Here is a 16,766-nt window from a genome sequence, read left to right on the forward strand (position 1 = left end):
TGGTGGTGTATGCCTACAGTCTCAGCTACTCAGGAAGCCGAGGTGCGAGGCTCGCCAGACCCCAGGAGTTTGAGGCTGCAGTGAACCGTGATCGTACCACTACACTCCAGCCTGGGTGACAGAGTGAGACCCAGAATGAAAAAAAAAAAAATTTTAAAAGGAACATAGGGGAAAGAACATTGCAGGTGGAGGAAGAAGGGCTGAAGCAAAGGCCCCCCAGGTGAGTATGTACCTGGCAGCTTTGAGAAACAAGAATGAGGATAATAGGTCTGGAGAGCTGAGAGTCAGGGACAGCAGATGAAGTCAGCGGGATGGAATGGGGTGGGAAATCAAGCAGGTCAAGGCAGGGATTTGGGCTTTCACCTAGAAAAGCGGCAGATACCCGGGAGAGCTCTGAACACAGGCGCAGGGTGAGCTGACCTTTGTTTCTGCAGGATTACTGGCTGCTGTGTTGAAAACAGACTTTCAGGACATGAGGGGCCTCCAGGACAGTTAGGGAGCTACTGCAAGAATCAGGCCAGAGACGACAGTGGCCTGTACTCAAAGGATGCCATGAGTGTGCTGAGACGCGGCAGAATTCTGGTTCATGTTGAAGAGAGAAAACGTGGGATCTGCTAACGGATCACACATGGGGTGTGAATGAGACAGTCAGGACCGACGCAGGGTTTCCAACCTGAGCAAAGGAAAAGGAGTGGCCATCTACCAAGATGGGGTGCAGCAGGGGCTGGCAACCTGGGGCCCTATCCAGGCCACTTCCTGTTTTTGTGCAGCTGGGAGTCAAGACTAGCTTTTACGTTTGTTCAAGATTTGTAAAAAGTAAATAAATAAATAAAAACAAAAAGAATATGCAGCAAAAATTGGATGTAGCACTCCAAGCCAAAAATGTTTACAATCTCTTTAAATTGGATGTAGCGCTCCAAGCCGAAAATGTTTACAATCTCTTTACAAAGCTTGGTGACCCAGGGGCCACAGGAGACGAGGTCTGGGGAGGAAGACCAGGAGCACAGTGTTGAGCATGCCAAGCTTGAGGGCCATGTAGACATGCAAGCGCAGACGCTGAGCAGGCAGCTACAGATGCCATGCCTAGGCTTGGGGACAAGAAGAGGGCTGGTCGTACGAGCTCAGAAGTCTGCAATCTAAATGGTCCTAAGACTGGAGGGATCACCTAGAGTGTGGAAATAGGAAAAAAAGCATCCATGGGCTGAGCCCTGTGACCTCCAACATGTAGACCAGAGACGGTTCCTCCATTTTACTAATGACAAAACTCAGGCTCAGAGAAGTAATCTGACTGAAGTCTACTAGGACTGGTAGACAGCTTCTCACCCAGGTCCCTCTAGTTATACCTATTCCACACAGCTTCTCTAATGGAAGAGAAATGAAACCGATAATTCCAGGCAGGTTTTAAAGCAATCTTTGCTTCTCAGTAAAAAGGTAAATTCTATGGTTGAAGGTTGAGCTCATCATCAAGGCAACCAAGTGCTTGGTATAAGCACCGTTTCCCAGTGAATTCAAAGCATGTTACAGACATTGTCAAATGGCTCACAAGGGCATTCCTAGGGATGGAGAGGAAAATATTTTTCATGACCTGACTGAACAATTCCAAAGTTTTTGCAAAGGAATAATAATTAAATGAGAAAAACTAAGCAATGTTCATTTAAAAAATAAAAAAGAGAAAACAGGATAATATATGTGTGTATGCCAGTAATATTACAGTTATTAAAACCGTAGCTTGAAAAACAATGCACTAGAACTAAAATCACTGAAATAGACCAAAATCTCAGGATCAGACCAAATATCTTAGGAAATTCTGGCACTGCAAATAAAGTTGAAGGGACTGGTTTCTCCATAAATATGCTGAGTCTGGATAGAGTTGGAGGCCATCATACTAACTGACCTATCACAGCAACAAAGAACTGAATACGGCATTTTCTCACTCATAAGTGGGACCTGAACAACAGTCCCATGAGTACAAGGGAGGAATTGACAGTCACTGGGCACGGCTAGGGGAGGGAGGAAAGGAGGAAGGAGGGGGACATGTGTCAACACAAAGGGTACCAGGTCTGCTACCAGGGGGAGTAAGACCCAGCTGGAAGCCCAAACGTCACCTGCTCGCAGTCTACTAATGTAGCTAACCCTCACTTGTTCCCTACATCTTTATAACAATATATATACACATAAACATATAACAGTATATATAATATATATATTTTGAGTCAATTGATAACTTCTTAAACAAAGATTCCTATCACATCCCATATGCCAAAATAAATCTTGAGAATATTAAATTTCATAAATTTATGAAACCATAAAATAAAACTTGAAGAAAAAGTAAAATAATTTTCCCCCAAATGGGGAAGGTTTCACTTAACATAGAGAAATCACAGAGGATAAGACATAAAGGAAAATGAGTAAAGTTATTTAACTTTGTATACAAAAAGATATCATTCACAAAAATGATACCACAAACGAAAATGATGACAAAGTATTCAGATACAAAGAGCGCTAAGAAAACGAAAAGATAAACTATGGGCACTACAAAAATGAGTAAGATATGTAAACACACTTTTTTCAAAGTTTATATAATAAACATGTTATGGGAGAAGATCAAAAGCTTTTTAAAAAATTAAAAAGGAAAAGAATAGCCTGGCCTGATGAAAGCTACATCACAGATCAGCAGTGGCACTGGAGCAACAGGGCTACGAGTCCGCATTCTACTTGCCACGCCAGCCTCTGAGAAAACATGAGATGATGGTGTCAAAGGAGAAACAAAATGATGGAACAGAGTAGGGGGATAGGTGATCATCCCAGATTTAGAGAGGATAAAGCTCTGTGGACACCTCCTATTTCCATGCCTTCAGCCCTCCTTTACCCTTCCCTCCTAGAATCACCGAGCATTGGTGCTAAAAGAAACCCAAGAAACGTACGTATCTCATCTCCTTACTGTGCAGTGCCTAAGGAGTGAAGGAAGCTGGCCCACTGGGGCAGGCTATGGTACCAGTGGGTGGCCTTCCCATTTCATCTGATGGCCGATGTCCTTCTTCCCAGACAGATGAATGTTGAAAAATTAGACATGACTTTACAAAGACCTCATCCTCTCAAAAACGTCAGGAAAAATAAAATAAAATAAAGAGAAACAATGCATCTTTTCAGTGTTTTGTTGAAAAAAAAATACTTCCTAATGCTTGCAAAGCCACACTGTTTTAGGAAAGTTGCGCTATGGCTTCGACCACAAGTACAGCTGTGCCCGTCTGAATTTCCTTTCCTGACGAACCTAAAGAACCACATGCACTAGCAGGCAGAATAGGCTGAGTGTCACCATGGTCCCTTGACACTGCCACTCACACCGACCCCATCCGTCCACAGCTGACATGGCCTGGTCCAGGGTCTGCCTAATCAAATAGCTTTCCATCTGCTTCAAAGCCTTTCAGCACAGAACCCAGATCACAGAACCAAGCATGAGGCAGATGACAGCATCTTCCGGTCCTGCCACCATGGGCTAATGGATACTCCAGATTTCCCTGGCTCTGGGGACAGCTTATCTTCATTACTGGAAGATCTCAGTGAATGGTGTGCTATCATGTCAAGAAATCAATTCTTGCATAGATGTTCAGGCAGCTGAGGGGTCAGTAAGACTTACTGTTTTTGGAGATGTAGGATTCATTAAAAACTATATGACTTTAATGCTTTCATTATTCAAGTTTGAATGCCTTACTGTTGTGTCTTTAATTTTGATTATGGATGTTTTTTAAGAGAGCACTGCTTATGTTTTAATAGTTATGGCTCTGGTTCTTTTTCAGCCTTAGGCAAACCTTCATCCTTAATTCTGATGAGTCCCAGTCAAGCACTCAGCCTTTCCACTGAGTCCCTCAAGCTCAACCAAATTCTTGCTGTGGTTCCAACCAGTGCACACACATGACTGATTCTCAGAACATTTTTAAAATAAAGTTATGACTTAGTAACTATATCATCCTGTAAGTTCCAAAGTTAAAAATCACTGTTGAACTAACTTGGATTTTTAGAGTGAAGTGCACGTTTGATATATAATTGTGCCAAAAGAACAAGATATGTATGAATAAAGTTTATTAATCTTGTCACATGGAGTAGTCACAAGTCCCTTACACAATTGGTCTAAGTAAAATCAACATTTTCAAAGGCCTTTTATGATCTAGCTGACTGTCTTCCTAGAACAAATCTTCTTCTTTCCCTCTATCCAACCCATGCCAGAGAGACTGTGCCCAGTGCCCGGCGTGCTCCCTGCCCACTGCGCTACCAGCCCACCTCAACTTACACCTTCCTTCCAGGATTCCTGAGCTCCCTTCCATCACAACACTGACCTCGACCATGACTTTCCCACTCCTCTGGCCTCCCTTCTAGATTATGAACTCCTTGAAGGCAGGAACTGGTTCTTACTGACCTGGTATCCCTAAAACCTACCTTCGCAGGTGGCACATGTAAGGACTCATTAAGGGTTCTTAATAAATGAATGAAGTTAGAAACTCACTGAGATAGACTTTAGGTCAGATTTGTCCAAATATTGGTTTTACGTTAGACTGAACCCCATTGTGGACAGAACACAGGAAGGCTGAGGTGGCTTGGATGATAAGAGTATCCACATGAAATGAGGCCAGGGGTGATCAAAGTTGCCCCTCAAGACTCAGGCTCCAGGCAGGGAGGGAGGACCGAAGAGGATTGAAACTTCCAGAACTAAGGATCAAGGCTTCCTGAGGATGCTCATTCCCTGAAGCAACTTCCCTCTCCACATTACACACACACACACACACACACACACACACACACACACACACACACACACAGTGCTCCCTCTCAGGAAGCTGATCTGATCCCTCTCAGGAAGCTGATCTCCCGCCTCTGAGCACGTCAACAGCTCCTGCTGGACTTCGAACCACGCACAGGGAACAGCAAGCTTGCTTTGGAGTCATTTACTCACCATCAGCAGTGTGAAGGAGCTTGTGACTTTTCAATGTTCCTTTGGATTTGAACTTCTTGCCACACATGTCACATAGGTGGGTTTTCTCTGTGCTGTGACGATTCATGTGCGCCTTGAGGTTACTCTTGCTACGTGTTGCGTACTCACACAAAGAACATTTGAAGGGTTTCACACCTATAGGCAGGAAAAATGTATATATCCATACATACATATATCTACATACATGTGTGCACGTGTGTATGTGAATCCAAAGGAATATATATATGCACTTTTTATACATATATGAACTTTATATATATATATATATAAACTTTGTATATATTATATATGAACTCTCTCTCTCTCTCTCTCTCTCTCTCTCTCTCTCTCTCTATATATATATATATATATATGAATGTAGAAAACATCTCTTATATCTGTTTTAAATAAAGCAGTGCACTTACTGGTGCCTAGCATGCCACACACGTCTCACGCTGGGCCCTTCCCCAGCCTGTGCCCTGGGAAAGATCCTCCCCTCCCAAGATGCCCCTTCTCCTTGAGTCTGCCAGTGCCTCTACCCTGCAGCCTCCTCTGACCTTGTCCCTCATGGACAAGATTTCCCCACCTCCCCATCAATGTACCCAAATCCTGGACCTCCCTCCCAGTTAGCAGGCTTCTGTCCATTACACTGAGTCTTTCTCACTTGTCTCTCTCCACAGTCTGGGAACTCCTTTAGGACAGACAGACCTTGAGTAACTTTCACTGTGATGTTCAGTTGCTGAGTTAAATGGAACAAAATTAAAGGCACCAAGGGTCTTTGCAAACATCAATGGAATCAGACACCAGGACCAGATGTGGATGCATGTTTACCTCATTAAAAAAAACAAAGCTGGTCCGGGCGTGTTGGCTCACGCCTGTATCCTAGCACTTTGGGAGGCGGGAGGATTGCCTGTGCCCAGGAGTTCAAGCCCAGCTGGACAACACAGTGAGACCTTATCTCTACAAAAAAAAATTTTTTTAAACTTAGCCAGGTGTGGTGACTCATGCCTGTAGTCTAGTTACTAAGAAGGTTGAAGCAGAAGGATCACTTGAGTCCAGGAAGTTGAGACTGTGGTGAGCTGTGATCATGCTACTGCACTCCAGCCTGGGAGGAGTGAGACCCTGACTCAAAACAAACAACAATAAACAAAACCACAGCTGTGCCACACCAGTGATTGTTGGGCTTATGACCCAGAGTGTAGGGGCATCTTGGCACATTCCTTCACTCAGCAAGTGTCTACTGAGGACCTACTTTTATACTAAGCACTGAGGGTTAATCTTGAAACTGAGAAGAATTGGTCCCAGCCTTCACCATCAAGTGGGAGAAGGAGACAAGTAAACGCACCATTACAAATAGAGTGACATGCCATGGTGCTTGTGGGGGTCCCCTGAGCATGAACAAGGGGTATAGTGTTGGGAGCCAACATCTATAGCTACATGGCTGAGGCCTGTAAAGGCCCATCTGGAAGATCGCTTCTGACATAGGATATCAGTTATACCTATAATATTGGCGTGTGATTAGTGACCAGTGTGCATACATGGCAGTAAAACTTATAAGTAAATCTCAATACACCTGATGGAAAGTGCATAGCAGAATTATTTCTCTCTGTCTTTCTAAGTTTTACTTCTTTCTAGATATTTTTTAACTTCTATTTCCTGGTAGACTGGGTAGTCCGCTCTTGTTCCCGAAAGCTGTTTCCCCTAGGGCTAAGATTAGAAACTAAATTACCATGATAGTTTTGTTGCCCTGCCCCTAGCCAGGTAGAACGTTTTCTTTTGTTTCGTTAATTACCGAAACTCTGTCTGCTTCAGCCCATGGCCGCCATCTTGGAAACCCTGCATTTCCTTGTTCAAGAGTGTGACAGCTACTATTTGATTTTTAGAGTAGACTTGTTGAGATAAAATATATACATATACACTCATAGTTGCGTAAATCTACGCTTGCTGTTTTGTTTCCTTTTGCTACATTATTCAAGTGTAATAGTTACTATACGATTTATAAAAGAATTAATGATGAGGTATTAGCTTAATAGGATATAGCATAGTATTAAAGTCCCAATAACTAGATCATATAAAAATTAAAGTTTAGACATATGAAACATATGAATTATAGTAAAGTTTTGTAGTTTAAGAATAAGTTTTAGCTGAGTTATAAGGCATTACGTTAAATCGTAATAGGATAATAGTATAACTGACAGTTAAGTCATTTAACTAAACTTATAGATTATAGTATAGTGTTAAGTTGATAATATTAATCGTTAAAAATATTGGGAATCAGTGAACTTGGATTGAACTAGAGTTAACTCAGGAAAGTTTTTTGTATTAATCAGGGTATAGAGCAAAGAGTATAATATGAATGATTCATTGAACATTATGGAAAACACTTTGAACGATTTGTATTGAAATTGTGCACCTGTGACCTTAATGTAAGAACGGCAGGCATCATGGAATTCGAATTGTTTGCTTGGAAATTGCAGATCTCGTGGTGGTCTTGTGATGCATAGTTTGTAAAGCACGAAACTTGTACGCCCCCAGTGAGTGATTATCACATTGCTGGAGGGTATAGAAAATGGTATATAAGTTGGAAGGAGTCCGAATAAAATTTGGCTCCAGTCCTGATCAGACTGTTCCCAGAAGAACTGCCTCCGAGTAGTCTCTTCTCGCTGTCCAGATTCTCTGGTGCGGCTCCTAACCCACCCTTGGTCAGTGCTGGTCACCGACAGTATAGAGATAATTCTGAGTAAACCAAACATGTTCGCCCATTATCTTCACTACCTACGTAGTGTTTAGGGCTATGGAGTATTTAGAACTGCTATAGTGAACAGACCCAAGTCCACTACCTGACCATCATGGAACCTTGACCAAAGTTATAGGTACGCTGAGTGACAAATGTCATGCATATGCAAAAAGTCTACTTACTAGGACTGCAGCCATTACCTGTGTTTTATCTGTTTCTTTTCTTTTTTATTTTATTTGTTTATTGGGGACTTTTTAAAAATTGTCTTTCCTGTCCTATGTTTTATTTTGAGAGTAAACAGAGACAAGGGATATTTATGGTATGAGAATCAATTCCAAAGAACCTCAATACAGCACGTGTCCAGATATGGTCTTCTCCTTTGTGATTTCATAATTATAGAGGAGCAGAAATATACAGAATACCAGGACACTCCCACAAAAGCAGCAGCTTTTGGCTTTCTAAATCTTTATCAGAATTCTGAAGTAGCTTGAAATATTAGATGATTTTCAAGGTGAAATGCAACATGAATACATCATCACAAGTATTTGCTTAACACAACAGCATCAGCCCTGTATTAAGTGCACTAAGCCTTCTACTGAGGGTTTTATACACATTATCCCATTGGTCCTTGCAATGACTCCCAAAGTAGTTCATATTATAGATAAGCAAACTGGGGTTCAGAAAGTTAAAGTTATTTGTCCCATCACACGTGACGAGGGCGGGATTTGGACTCAGCTCTCTCTCTTACTTCTTGTCCTGTGAGTAGGATTACATAGTCTGATGCCTTTATAAATCCGTGGTCCCCAGCCTCTCCTGGGCTCTCTCTGTGCCTCCACCAGGCTTAGTTCCCCTGCTGACTCCCATGAGTGCCACTTCAAACCAAACCTGTCCTCCAAGTACTCTTTGCTAAGAAAATTGTGAACAACAGCTATCATGCCCTAAATTCATGACAAACAAACAACACATGTATATATGTACCTGCAGCTTCCCCAGCCCCCGCCGCCTTCCCACCACTCCTAGACAAAAGGTGTCTCCTCCTGATGCAAGTCAGTGGAGAAGTGAAATCAGACAGCATGAGTCCAAATCCCAGTTCCACCGCTTGTTAGCTGTGTGACCTTGGGAAAATGACTTAACTTCTCTGAGCCGAGTTTTCCTCATCGGTAAAATGAGAATGATAACAACACCTACCTCTGAGGTTGTTGAGAACATTGAATCTGGTACCATGGGTAAAGCACTGAGCACACTGGTTGGCATCCAGTAAGTGTTCAACATATGCTGGTAAACAAAAAAGTATCTTCCAGCTATGACATTTGATCTCGCCTCCTTCTGCCTTCTCCAGGCTTCTGCTCTACCAGTTATGGTTCTCTTTACTGAACTAGCAGTCTCTCCCGTCTTGAAAGCTCCTTCTCTGGGGCCCATGAAGAGGTCATTCGTGTCTCACAGTGTAGAAAACACTGGCTTCAACCTTCACCCATCCTAGTCTTGTGTTCCTACCTGGAGCACTCCAGGCTCCTAACTGGAAGGCAGGGCCCAGATGCAGAAGTCTCCAGGGACTATTCCTGAGCACCGGTTCCTGCCCTCATCTCCAGGAGGGCCAGATTCTCATCCACAGGGAGAACACCAAGCTGCTGGCCTGCCATGCCCAATAGTTCTTGACTGCCAACCTCCCAGAGTCCTGGAGAGTGGCCCTCCCCCACTACCCTTCGCGGGCAATCACCCCAAAAGTACAGCCTGCACTCTCTCCGGCACCTCATCTCCACTCAGCCCTTCTGCATGCCTTCTCCACTGCGGGAGTGATGACACTTCCCACTGCTGGGATCAGGGGACTCCTTGCTGCCCCCTCCTCCCACCAACCCTCACTCTTCCACAATCCCTGCTGCATGCAGGGCCCTGTGGTGGGTGCTGGAGCACTGGCTTGTGACCAGGGGAGGCGTGGTGATGTGTTTCACTGTGAAGTGCAGCAAGACCTACAAAGAAGTGCACACCTCTACTCACTGCAATTGCAACCAGGCGATGACTGAAATCTCTGATCTCAGCTCGTGATGGACACACCTCAGCATGCTAAAGAAACTCTAACTGAAGAGGTATGGAGCTCTGGTTTCCTCCCCATGCACTCCCCAGATGAAGCATGGAAGCACAAAGTGGAACGGGTGCTCACCTGGAAAGATGCGTACTCACCTTCATGAGCCCAGATATGACGCTGAAGGTCGGAGCCATTCTTCATGAAATAGAAATCACAGTATGGGCACTTCATGGCTCTCTTTCCAATCAGCCCTTTCAGCTGAACCCTCCTCCCTAGAACCTCGGAAATGGTGCTCATGGAGACCTCTAGAAGGAAAGAAGGAGGACAATGAGAGGGAGACAAGGGGCCTGGGTGCGAGTTAGATGGAAATCAACATCACTGCTAAATCTCACTAAGGGGGTGAGTCGAGGTGTGCCCTCATGGGCGTGGGAGATGGGATTCTCACCCGAAAGGTTAAACCTGAATCTAGTCAAGTCTCAGCCCTAAATACCTGTTCACATGAAACACGAAGAATGGAGAAGCAATGTCCCAAGGCAACAGCCACAGACAAATACAGATGGCAACACTGTCTACAAAAAGAGAACCCTGGTCTCCCCCTCAAGTCAATATCATGGATGAAAAGCAGGAGGGAAGTCCTGCAGAACACATGAAAAGTAGGCCGGGCTTGGTGGCTCAGCCCGTAATCCCAACATTTTGGGAGGCCAAGGCAAGGGGACTGCCTGAGGCTGCGAGTTTGAGACCAGTCCAGGCAATCTGGCAAAACCTCATCTCTATAATAAATCAAAAATTAGCCAGGCATGGTAGTGCGTGCCTGTAGTTTCGGCTACTCGGAAGGCTGAGGCAGAAGGAGCGCCTGAGCCCAGCAGGTCGATGCTGGGGTAGCCTTGGGCGTGCCACTACATTCCAGCCTGGGTGATGGAGTGAGACTCCAACTCAAAAAAAAGAAAAGTAAGGGACATCACCACTCAGTGCAGATGCCTGGATCTTGGGTCAAACAAACCAACTGTAAAAAAAAACATCTTGGATCAATTGGGGAAATTTTAAATAGACTAAACAATACTAGGTGGTGATAAAGAATTTGTCAATTCTCTTTGTTTTATTGGTGACATGCTGATGATGCTGAAAACGGTCTTTAATAGCTCTTGGAGAGACAGTCTAAAATTTTTTATGGAAAAATTACCTACTGTCTGAGACGCATTTTAAAATGTTCTAGAAAAAAAATGTCTGTGGGGGTAATTCTGTGAAATGAATCTGACAAAATGTCAATAACTATGGAAGCTGACTTACAGCTAGAGGGGGTTCCTGTAATTGTATACTTTTGCATATGCTTGGGATTTTTCCATATAAAAGTTAAAATAATGACAGAGAATGCGTTATATCTGTTCATGAGCAAAGGACGTCATTTCAGAAGATTCTCTTCCGCTCACATTGGAACACGTGCCACTCAGATCACGAGTTCACATGGGAAGGACAGAGCTGAGCCTTCGGGGACTGTCACAGCCCACGCATCGCCACACAGACAAAGGCCTTAAGGCTCCATCCATGCCCGGACAGAACATGAGTGTTAGTGTTCTTCTGCCACTTCTTTATCTTCTTCCACCTCTTATCATTTACAATCAGTAAGTCAGCTCTGGTATACCAAGGGCAGATACAAAATAAAGAAAAAGAGAAATGAGACATGGACGAAGGGAGAGGTGTAGTTAGTGTTACCCGCTCATACAACACACAGCACCCATGTCGCTCTCTCGGCCTGCCTGATGTGGCACGGGGCGTCTGGAGACAAGTCCTGCAGTCTCAGGGAGCCCTCCCATGGGGGCAGCAGGGGCAGCGACGGGGACTGCCGCACAGCGGTCCACGTGCCATGATGTTGGGAGGGGCGGGGGTGAGGAGTCAGCCCTCAGCTGACAGGGAGCCACGGCAGCCTCCCAGAGTGCAGGGCTTTGAGACTTAAAGAATGAACAGGAAGCAACCAGGCGGGACAGGAGGGAAAATGTCCCAGGTGGCAAGAACAGAAGTGGCCAGGCATGGACACCCAAGTGGCTGGTGCCTCACACATCGGTGTAGCGATGAATGTGAGGAGACCCGTGGTGACGGTCACTTCAACTCACAGAGGCTACCCGGGAGCCCTTATAAGTCACCCCTTATAAGCCACTACTCTCAGTGACACAAACTTACGCCAAAGGCCAGGCTTGAGGAAAGGATCTAAGGCAGACCTGTGCTGTATGTGAACCCTCCACAGGCACTGGAAGTTCCCGCCAAAGGAGGGAGGGGAAGGGGGTCACTGAGACCACAGGGGGTAGGAAAAGAGGAAGACCAAATGAAACAACAACATGAACTAGATAACCGCATAAACTTGCCAACTTCAAAGAAAGATGATTATTTCCCTTGAATTAATCCACGTCTTCATCCCTCTTTATTTTCACACAGCACCGTTGACCTCTGATGCTGCTTTAAAACAAATATAAGCCTTTTAACATGAATCATCCACTCTAAAATGTATAACCTTACCAGGATGGTTGGTCTTGATATGTGACTTTATCAATCGATCTTCTGAAAAAGACTTTTCACACACAGGACAAGAATAACTCCTTTTGTCCTTAACAGAAAGAGAACATAATCAGTTGACTTTTCTTATTTAAATCTAGGCTCCATAGAAAAGTCACCACCACCACCAGCAGCACTGTCAACCACCACAACCGTCATCGTTGCTACCACAGCATCACCGCCAGCACCATCACCATCAACACCAGCACCATCAACCATCACCCCCGTCACCGCCACCATCACCGCCATCACCATCACCATTGTTGCCACCATCACCACCACCACCACCATTTCACCATCGGCCTCATCAAAGCTAAACACGGTGCAGCCTTCTAAGCATATAACACACGCCCCCCCCCCCCCCCCGCCCCGGCTCCCCTGCAGACCTCAAGAGTAAGGGAATGATGTCAGCTCCATTTCAAAAGAAAGAGATGGGGCCTAGCAGGGAGAGTCCTGGGTCGGTGGTAAAGGGTGGGTCTTGGAGTCAAGGTCTCACGTCGACCATGCAGACCAGGGCTTCTCCAGGACCTCACAGCCTTTCACAGCCTCCAGCACTCAGGGCATGGTTTGCGTGGGGTTTCAGGCAAGTTATTTTACTGAGACTTGCGATCATTCATGAAAGACACGCATTGTTCATGCTCATGTTACAGAGTAAGAAGATGAGGCCCCAGGGACAAGCCCAAAGTCTGAGAGGAAGAGACAGCATGGGAACCAGAGTGTACAGATGACCGCCAGGACACCTAATTCCACCCCAAAGGCACCCAGCCGAGGCTGCAGCTAAGGAGTTCACTCTGTGCTGTGGCTAGCTGGACAACTTGGGCAACAGTGTAACATTCTCCATTAGGGAGAAGCTTTTGTGAACCACCAACCTAGGGCTTCACTAGGGCTATCTCTCATAGCTCACTTGAGGGCTATTTCAAATCACTATTTTCCCCAAAGACGGGTGCTAATGGTGGAACTTTGTCCCCCAAAAATTACATGTTAAAGTTCTTACCTCCAATACCTCAGAATGTGATCTTATTTGGAGATAGGGTCTTTATAGACATAACCCAGTTAAAATGAGGTCACTAGTGTGAGACCTCATCCAGTATGACTGGTGTACTTATAAAAAGAGGAAACCAGGACACAGACACACACACAGGGAGAATGCCATGTAAGGTTGAAGGCAGAGATCAGAATGATACATTTACAAGCCAAGGAACACCAGAGATTGCCAGCAAGTCACCAGCAGTTAGGGCAGAAGCGTGACACCGATTCTCCCTCCCTCCCAACCCTCAGAAGGAAGCAGCCCTGCTGACACCTTGATTGCTGACTTCTATTTCCACAACTGTGAGACAACAAATATATGCCAGGCATGGTTGTTCATGCCCGTAATCCCAGCACTTTCGGAGGCAGAGGCAAGAGGATCGCCTGAGCCTAGGGGTTTGAGACCAGCCTGGGCAACTTGGCAAGACCTTGTCTCGTTAACTAACCAAAAAAATTAGCTGGGCATGGTAATGCACATCGTGACTCCAGCTACTTGGAAGGCTGAGGCAGAAGGATTGCCTGAGCCCAGCAGGTCAAGACTGCATTGATGTGAGCGTGCCACTGCACTCCAGCCTGGGTGACAGAATGAGGCTGCAACTCAAAAATAAATAAATTTTTTTTAATCTGTTTTTCAAGACACCCAGTATGTGGCACTTTTATTGCCAAGCTTCCCAAGCTCACATCTTCCCCAGAGTACACCCAGAAAAAGGAGACTGTATATTAAGAAACATAACAAAAGCCTCTCTGAACAACTGACCAGTCTGGATGTACTTCCCACCAGATGTCTGGACACCAAGCAAGGTCTGCCAAGCTCATGTGTCTAAGGGGTCTAGACAGCTCTTGAGAAACTGTCCAGATCTTGCTGGCCACTCAATGCTACAGACCCCCATCCAGGCCACATCCCTGGCTTGAGGTTTCTCAGAGTACTCCTGTCAATGTCCTCCTCCACCCTTGGCCTCAGGAAAGATGCCCTGGGCCTGGCGGGCAACCTGGAGGAGGCCTCTGCCACCCTGGCTTCCTCTCAGCATCCTCGTCATCAGGTTGATGGAGGTATTAGAAGGGCTTTGAAGGAGCTTACAGTGCTCTCCCCTGAGCCCTTGCCATTTGATTTTTTTTCTTTTAATCTCTGATAGTCAGAAAGCAATTTATCTCAGAGCTTATCAGGGCCCCTTATTTTTTGATGCCTTTGAAGATTGTCAGAGGACACAGACGGTGGTAAAGGGTACTGGGAGAAGGGGGGACTCTTAGGACTCATTTACTTCTTTTTCAAAACCTCAGTTCCATACCAGAGATGAAAACCCAAACCAACCCGCAAACTTAAAAAGAGCGGTGGTTAAAAGAGTTCCCGGCAGAGGTGGAGAGTGTGGGATCCATGCCGTAATGATAGTGAAAGAGCCCAGCCTTCGAAGTCTGTTTGCTCTGATGGAACTGGCCTTCAAAGCCACCAGGACCCTCTGAAGGAAGGGAGGCATTGGCATGGAGCTGCAGCCAGAAGCTGGGGTGCAGGACCAGCTCCAAGCTGAGGCTCAGAGCCCAGTTCTCCACTGCAGCAGAATCTCACCTGGTCTATAGGCCTCAATGGCAGAAGCTGTGACCCCAAAAGAAATGGGATTGTTCCCAAGTGTGGGACTAGCACTAGGTAGAAAAATGTCAAATCTAATCCCCACCACCACCAAGTGTAACCATTGCATAAATGCACCTATAAAATACCTGACATCTAATTTAAAAAGCAAAGGTGGGTGATTCCACTCTAAACTGTTTCTTAGGAAGAAAGGCCACAGTTATGGCATCACATTCATCCCTCAGATGTGACAAGGCCCCTTTTATGTGCCGGGTCCTGTGCTGAGGAGAAGATGTGAGATGTCCAGGGACTCACAAGGTCATCAAGAAAGAGCCATGCTAACACACAGAGTGTGTCCAGCAGTGAGGATAGATGAAGACAGCACAGCATAGCTCAGGAAAGGCCAGAAACGTGCTTGATTTGGGATTTCAACTCAAGAGCTTTCCTTGCCACTGAAAACAGTTCTGTTCGGCCATGCCTTTCCCCTTCGATTCAGAATTTCGGTTATTGCTAAAATGAGGACATCCTATACACAAGAAGTTCCAGTAGCCTGAAGTCTCCCATACAATGGACAAGATGCTCACGTAGAACAAAACAGAAACAAACTTGCTTTGTGATAAGTATGAACATATCATACTCTTGTAGCTCTTGGAAAGAAAAAAATGTCACATTCAATTATTTTAGTTAAATAACATTTCCTCTACTAAAAAAAACAAAAACAATAAAAAGAACACTGACTTGGTGTACCCATTTATTTCCAGAAAGTTATTGGAGGCAGCTTTCTCTACTTTTTCTGTGCTTTGTTAGCAATATATTATTTCAGCTTATTTACAGCAAGTATATACAAGGCTTTTTTTTTTTCAAATATCTATACCTTTATAGCCAAAAAGGGCTATACACCTCTCAGACACAGGGGCCAAGCATTTCAAACATCCGTCGAAAGACAATCAGACTCTGGATGGATGCACACCAGCAACCACTATTACTATTCTTCTTCCTTCTTCTAAGAAGGAGGAGAAGGATGGGCAACTGTGGACAGGCCTCCTTCTATGTACCTGAGGTCATGCTGTGTCTCTTACCAACACTGTCTCACTAAATTCCCACAGCAACCCTGGAGGTGGGGACTGCTGGTCCCATGTCTAGGGTAAGAGATCAGAGAGGTTAGGGTGTGGAGTCACACCACTTCTAAGTCTTAGAGTCAGTGTGATACTAAACGTGTCAACTCCCAAGCTTGGGCTGTAACTGCTACAATACTCTTAGCATCAGGTATCTTTGGGGGCTTCTGAGAAGAAACACAAGCCAAAAATAAATGGACAAAACTGGCGTATCATAAAGTTCACGTATGCTCCTTTTCCTACTGTTCCACACTTTTGTGTCAGAAGGAACTTCTTTAAATCAAAAATTATCAGATGCCACCTCAAACTTTGGTAGAGATAAGAGTCCAGGAATCTCATTTATAACAATAACCCCTATGTGATTCTGACTCAGGAGGTCATGAATTATGTCACTTAGGTTAGTGACGTACAGATTTATTTAACAGGACCGACAAGAGATCACCCCACGTGACAGCATCACCCTGCACACATATGCTCACACAGTGACATTGTAAACATTTAAACAATGAAACGAAGATCACAGAAAACAATACTTACCTTTAGTGTGGGAAAATAATGCTGGTAAATTCTATTTTATTTGATTTTTAAGACATGCTAGTTGTGACTCACTGAATTGATTTCACAGCCCTCTAATAGAGTTTTCTTTTTTTGTTTGTTTTGAGCAAATGCTGACCTGGGTGTTCTGTACATATTTTCTAATGCAATCCTCACAACCCTGAGAGACAGGGTAAACCACTTTAGCTCCATTTCTCTACTTTTAGAGATGAGAAAACAGCTCAGAGAGGCTGAGCAAT

The 16,766-nt window shown here is 44.8% G+C and overlaps 1 protein-coding gene across 2 annotated transcripts in view; it reads right to left on the reverse strand.

Annotated features, from left to right (window-relative positions):
• The window catches only part of ZFAT (zinc finger and AT-hook domain containing), a 224,148-nt gene that overhangs the window by 104,292 nt on the left and 103,090 nt on the right, over positions 1 to 16,766 (reverse strand). For both annotated transcript variants that reach the window (XM_008069520.1, XM_008069521.2), the window contains 3 exons: positions 12,235 to 12,322; positions 9,882 to 10,031; positions 4,949 to 5,122 (listed from right to left, as the gene is read on the reverse strand). In XM_008069520.1, the coding sequence (XP_008067711.1) occupies positions 4,949 to 5,122; positions 9,882 to 10,031; positions 12,235 to 12,322 (412 nt within the window). The remainder of the gene's footprint in view (positions 1 to 4,948; positions 5,123 to 9,881; positions 10,032 to 12,234; positions 12,323 to 16,766) is intronic.

Source organism: Carlito syrichta, unplaced genomic scaffold (genome assembly GCF_000164805.1).
Source record: "Carlito syrichta isolate Samal-C Ts95f unplaced genomic scaffold, Tarsius_syrichta-2.0.1 Scaffold312078, whole genome shotgun sequence".
Taxonomy (NCBI): domain Eukaryota; kingdom Metazoa; phylum Chordata; class Mammalia; order Primates; family Tarsiidae; genus Carlito; species Carlito syrichta.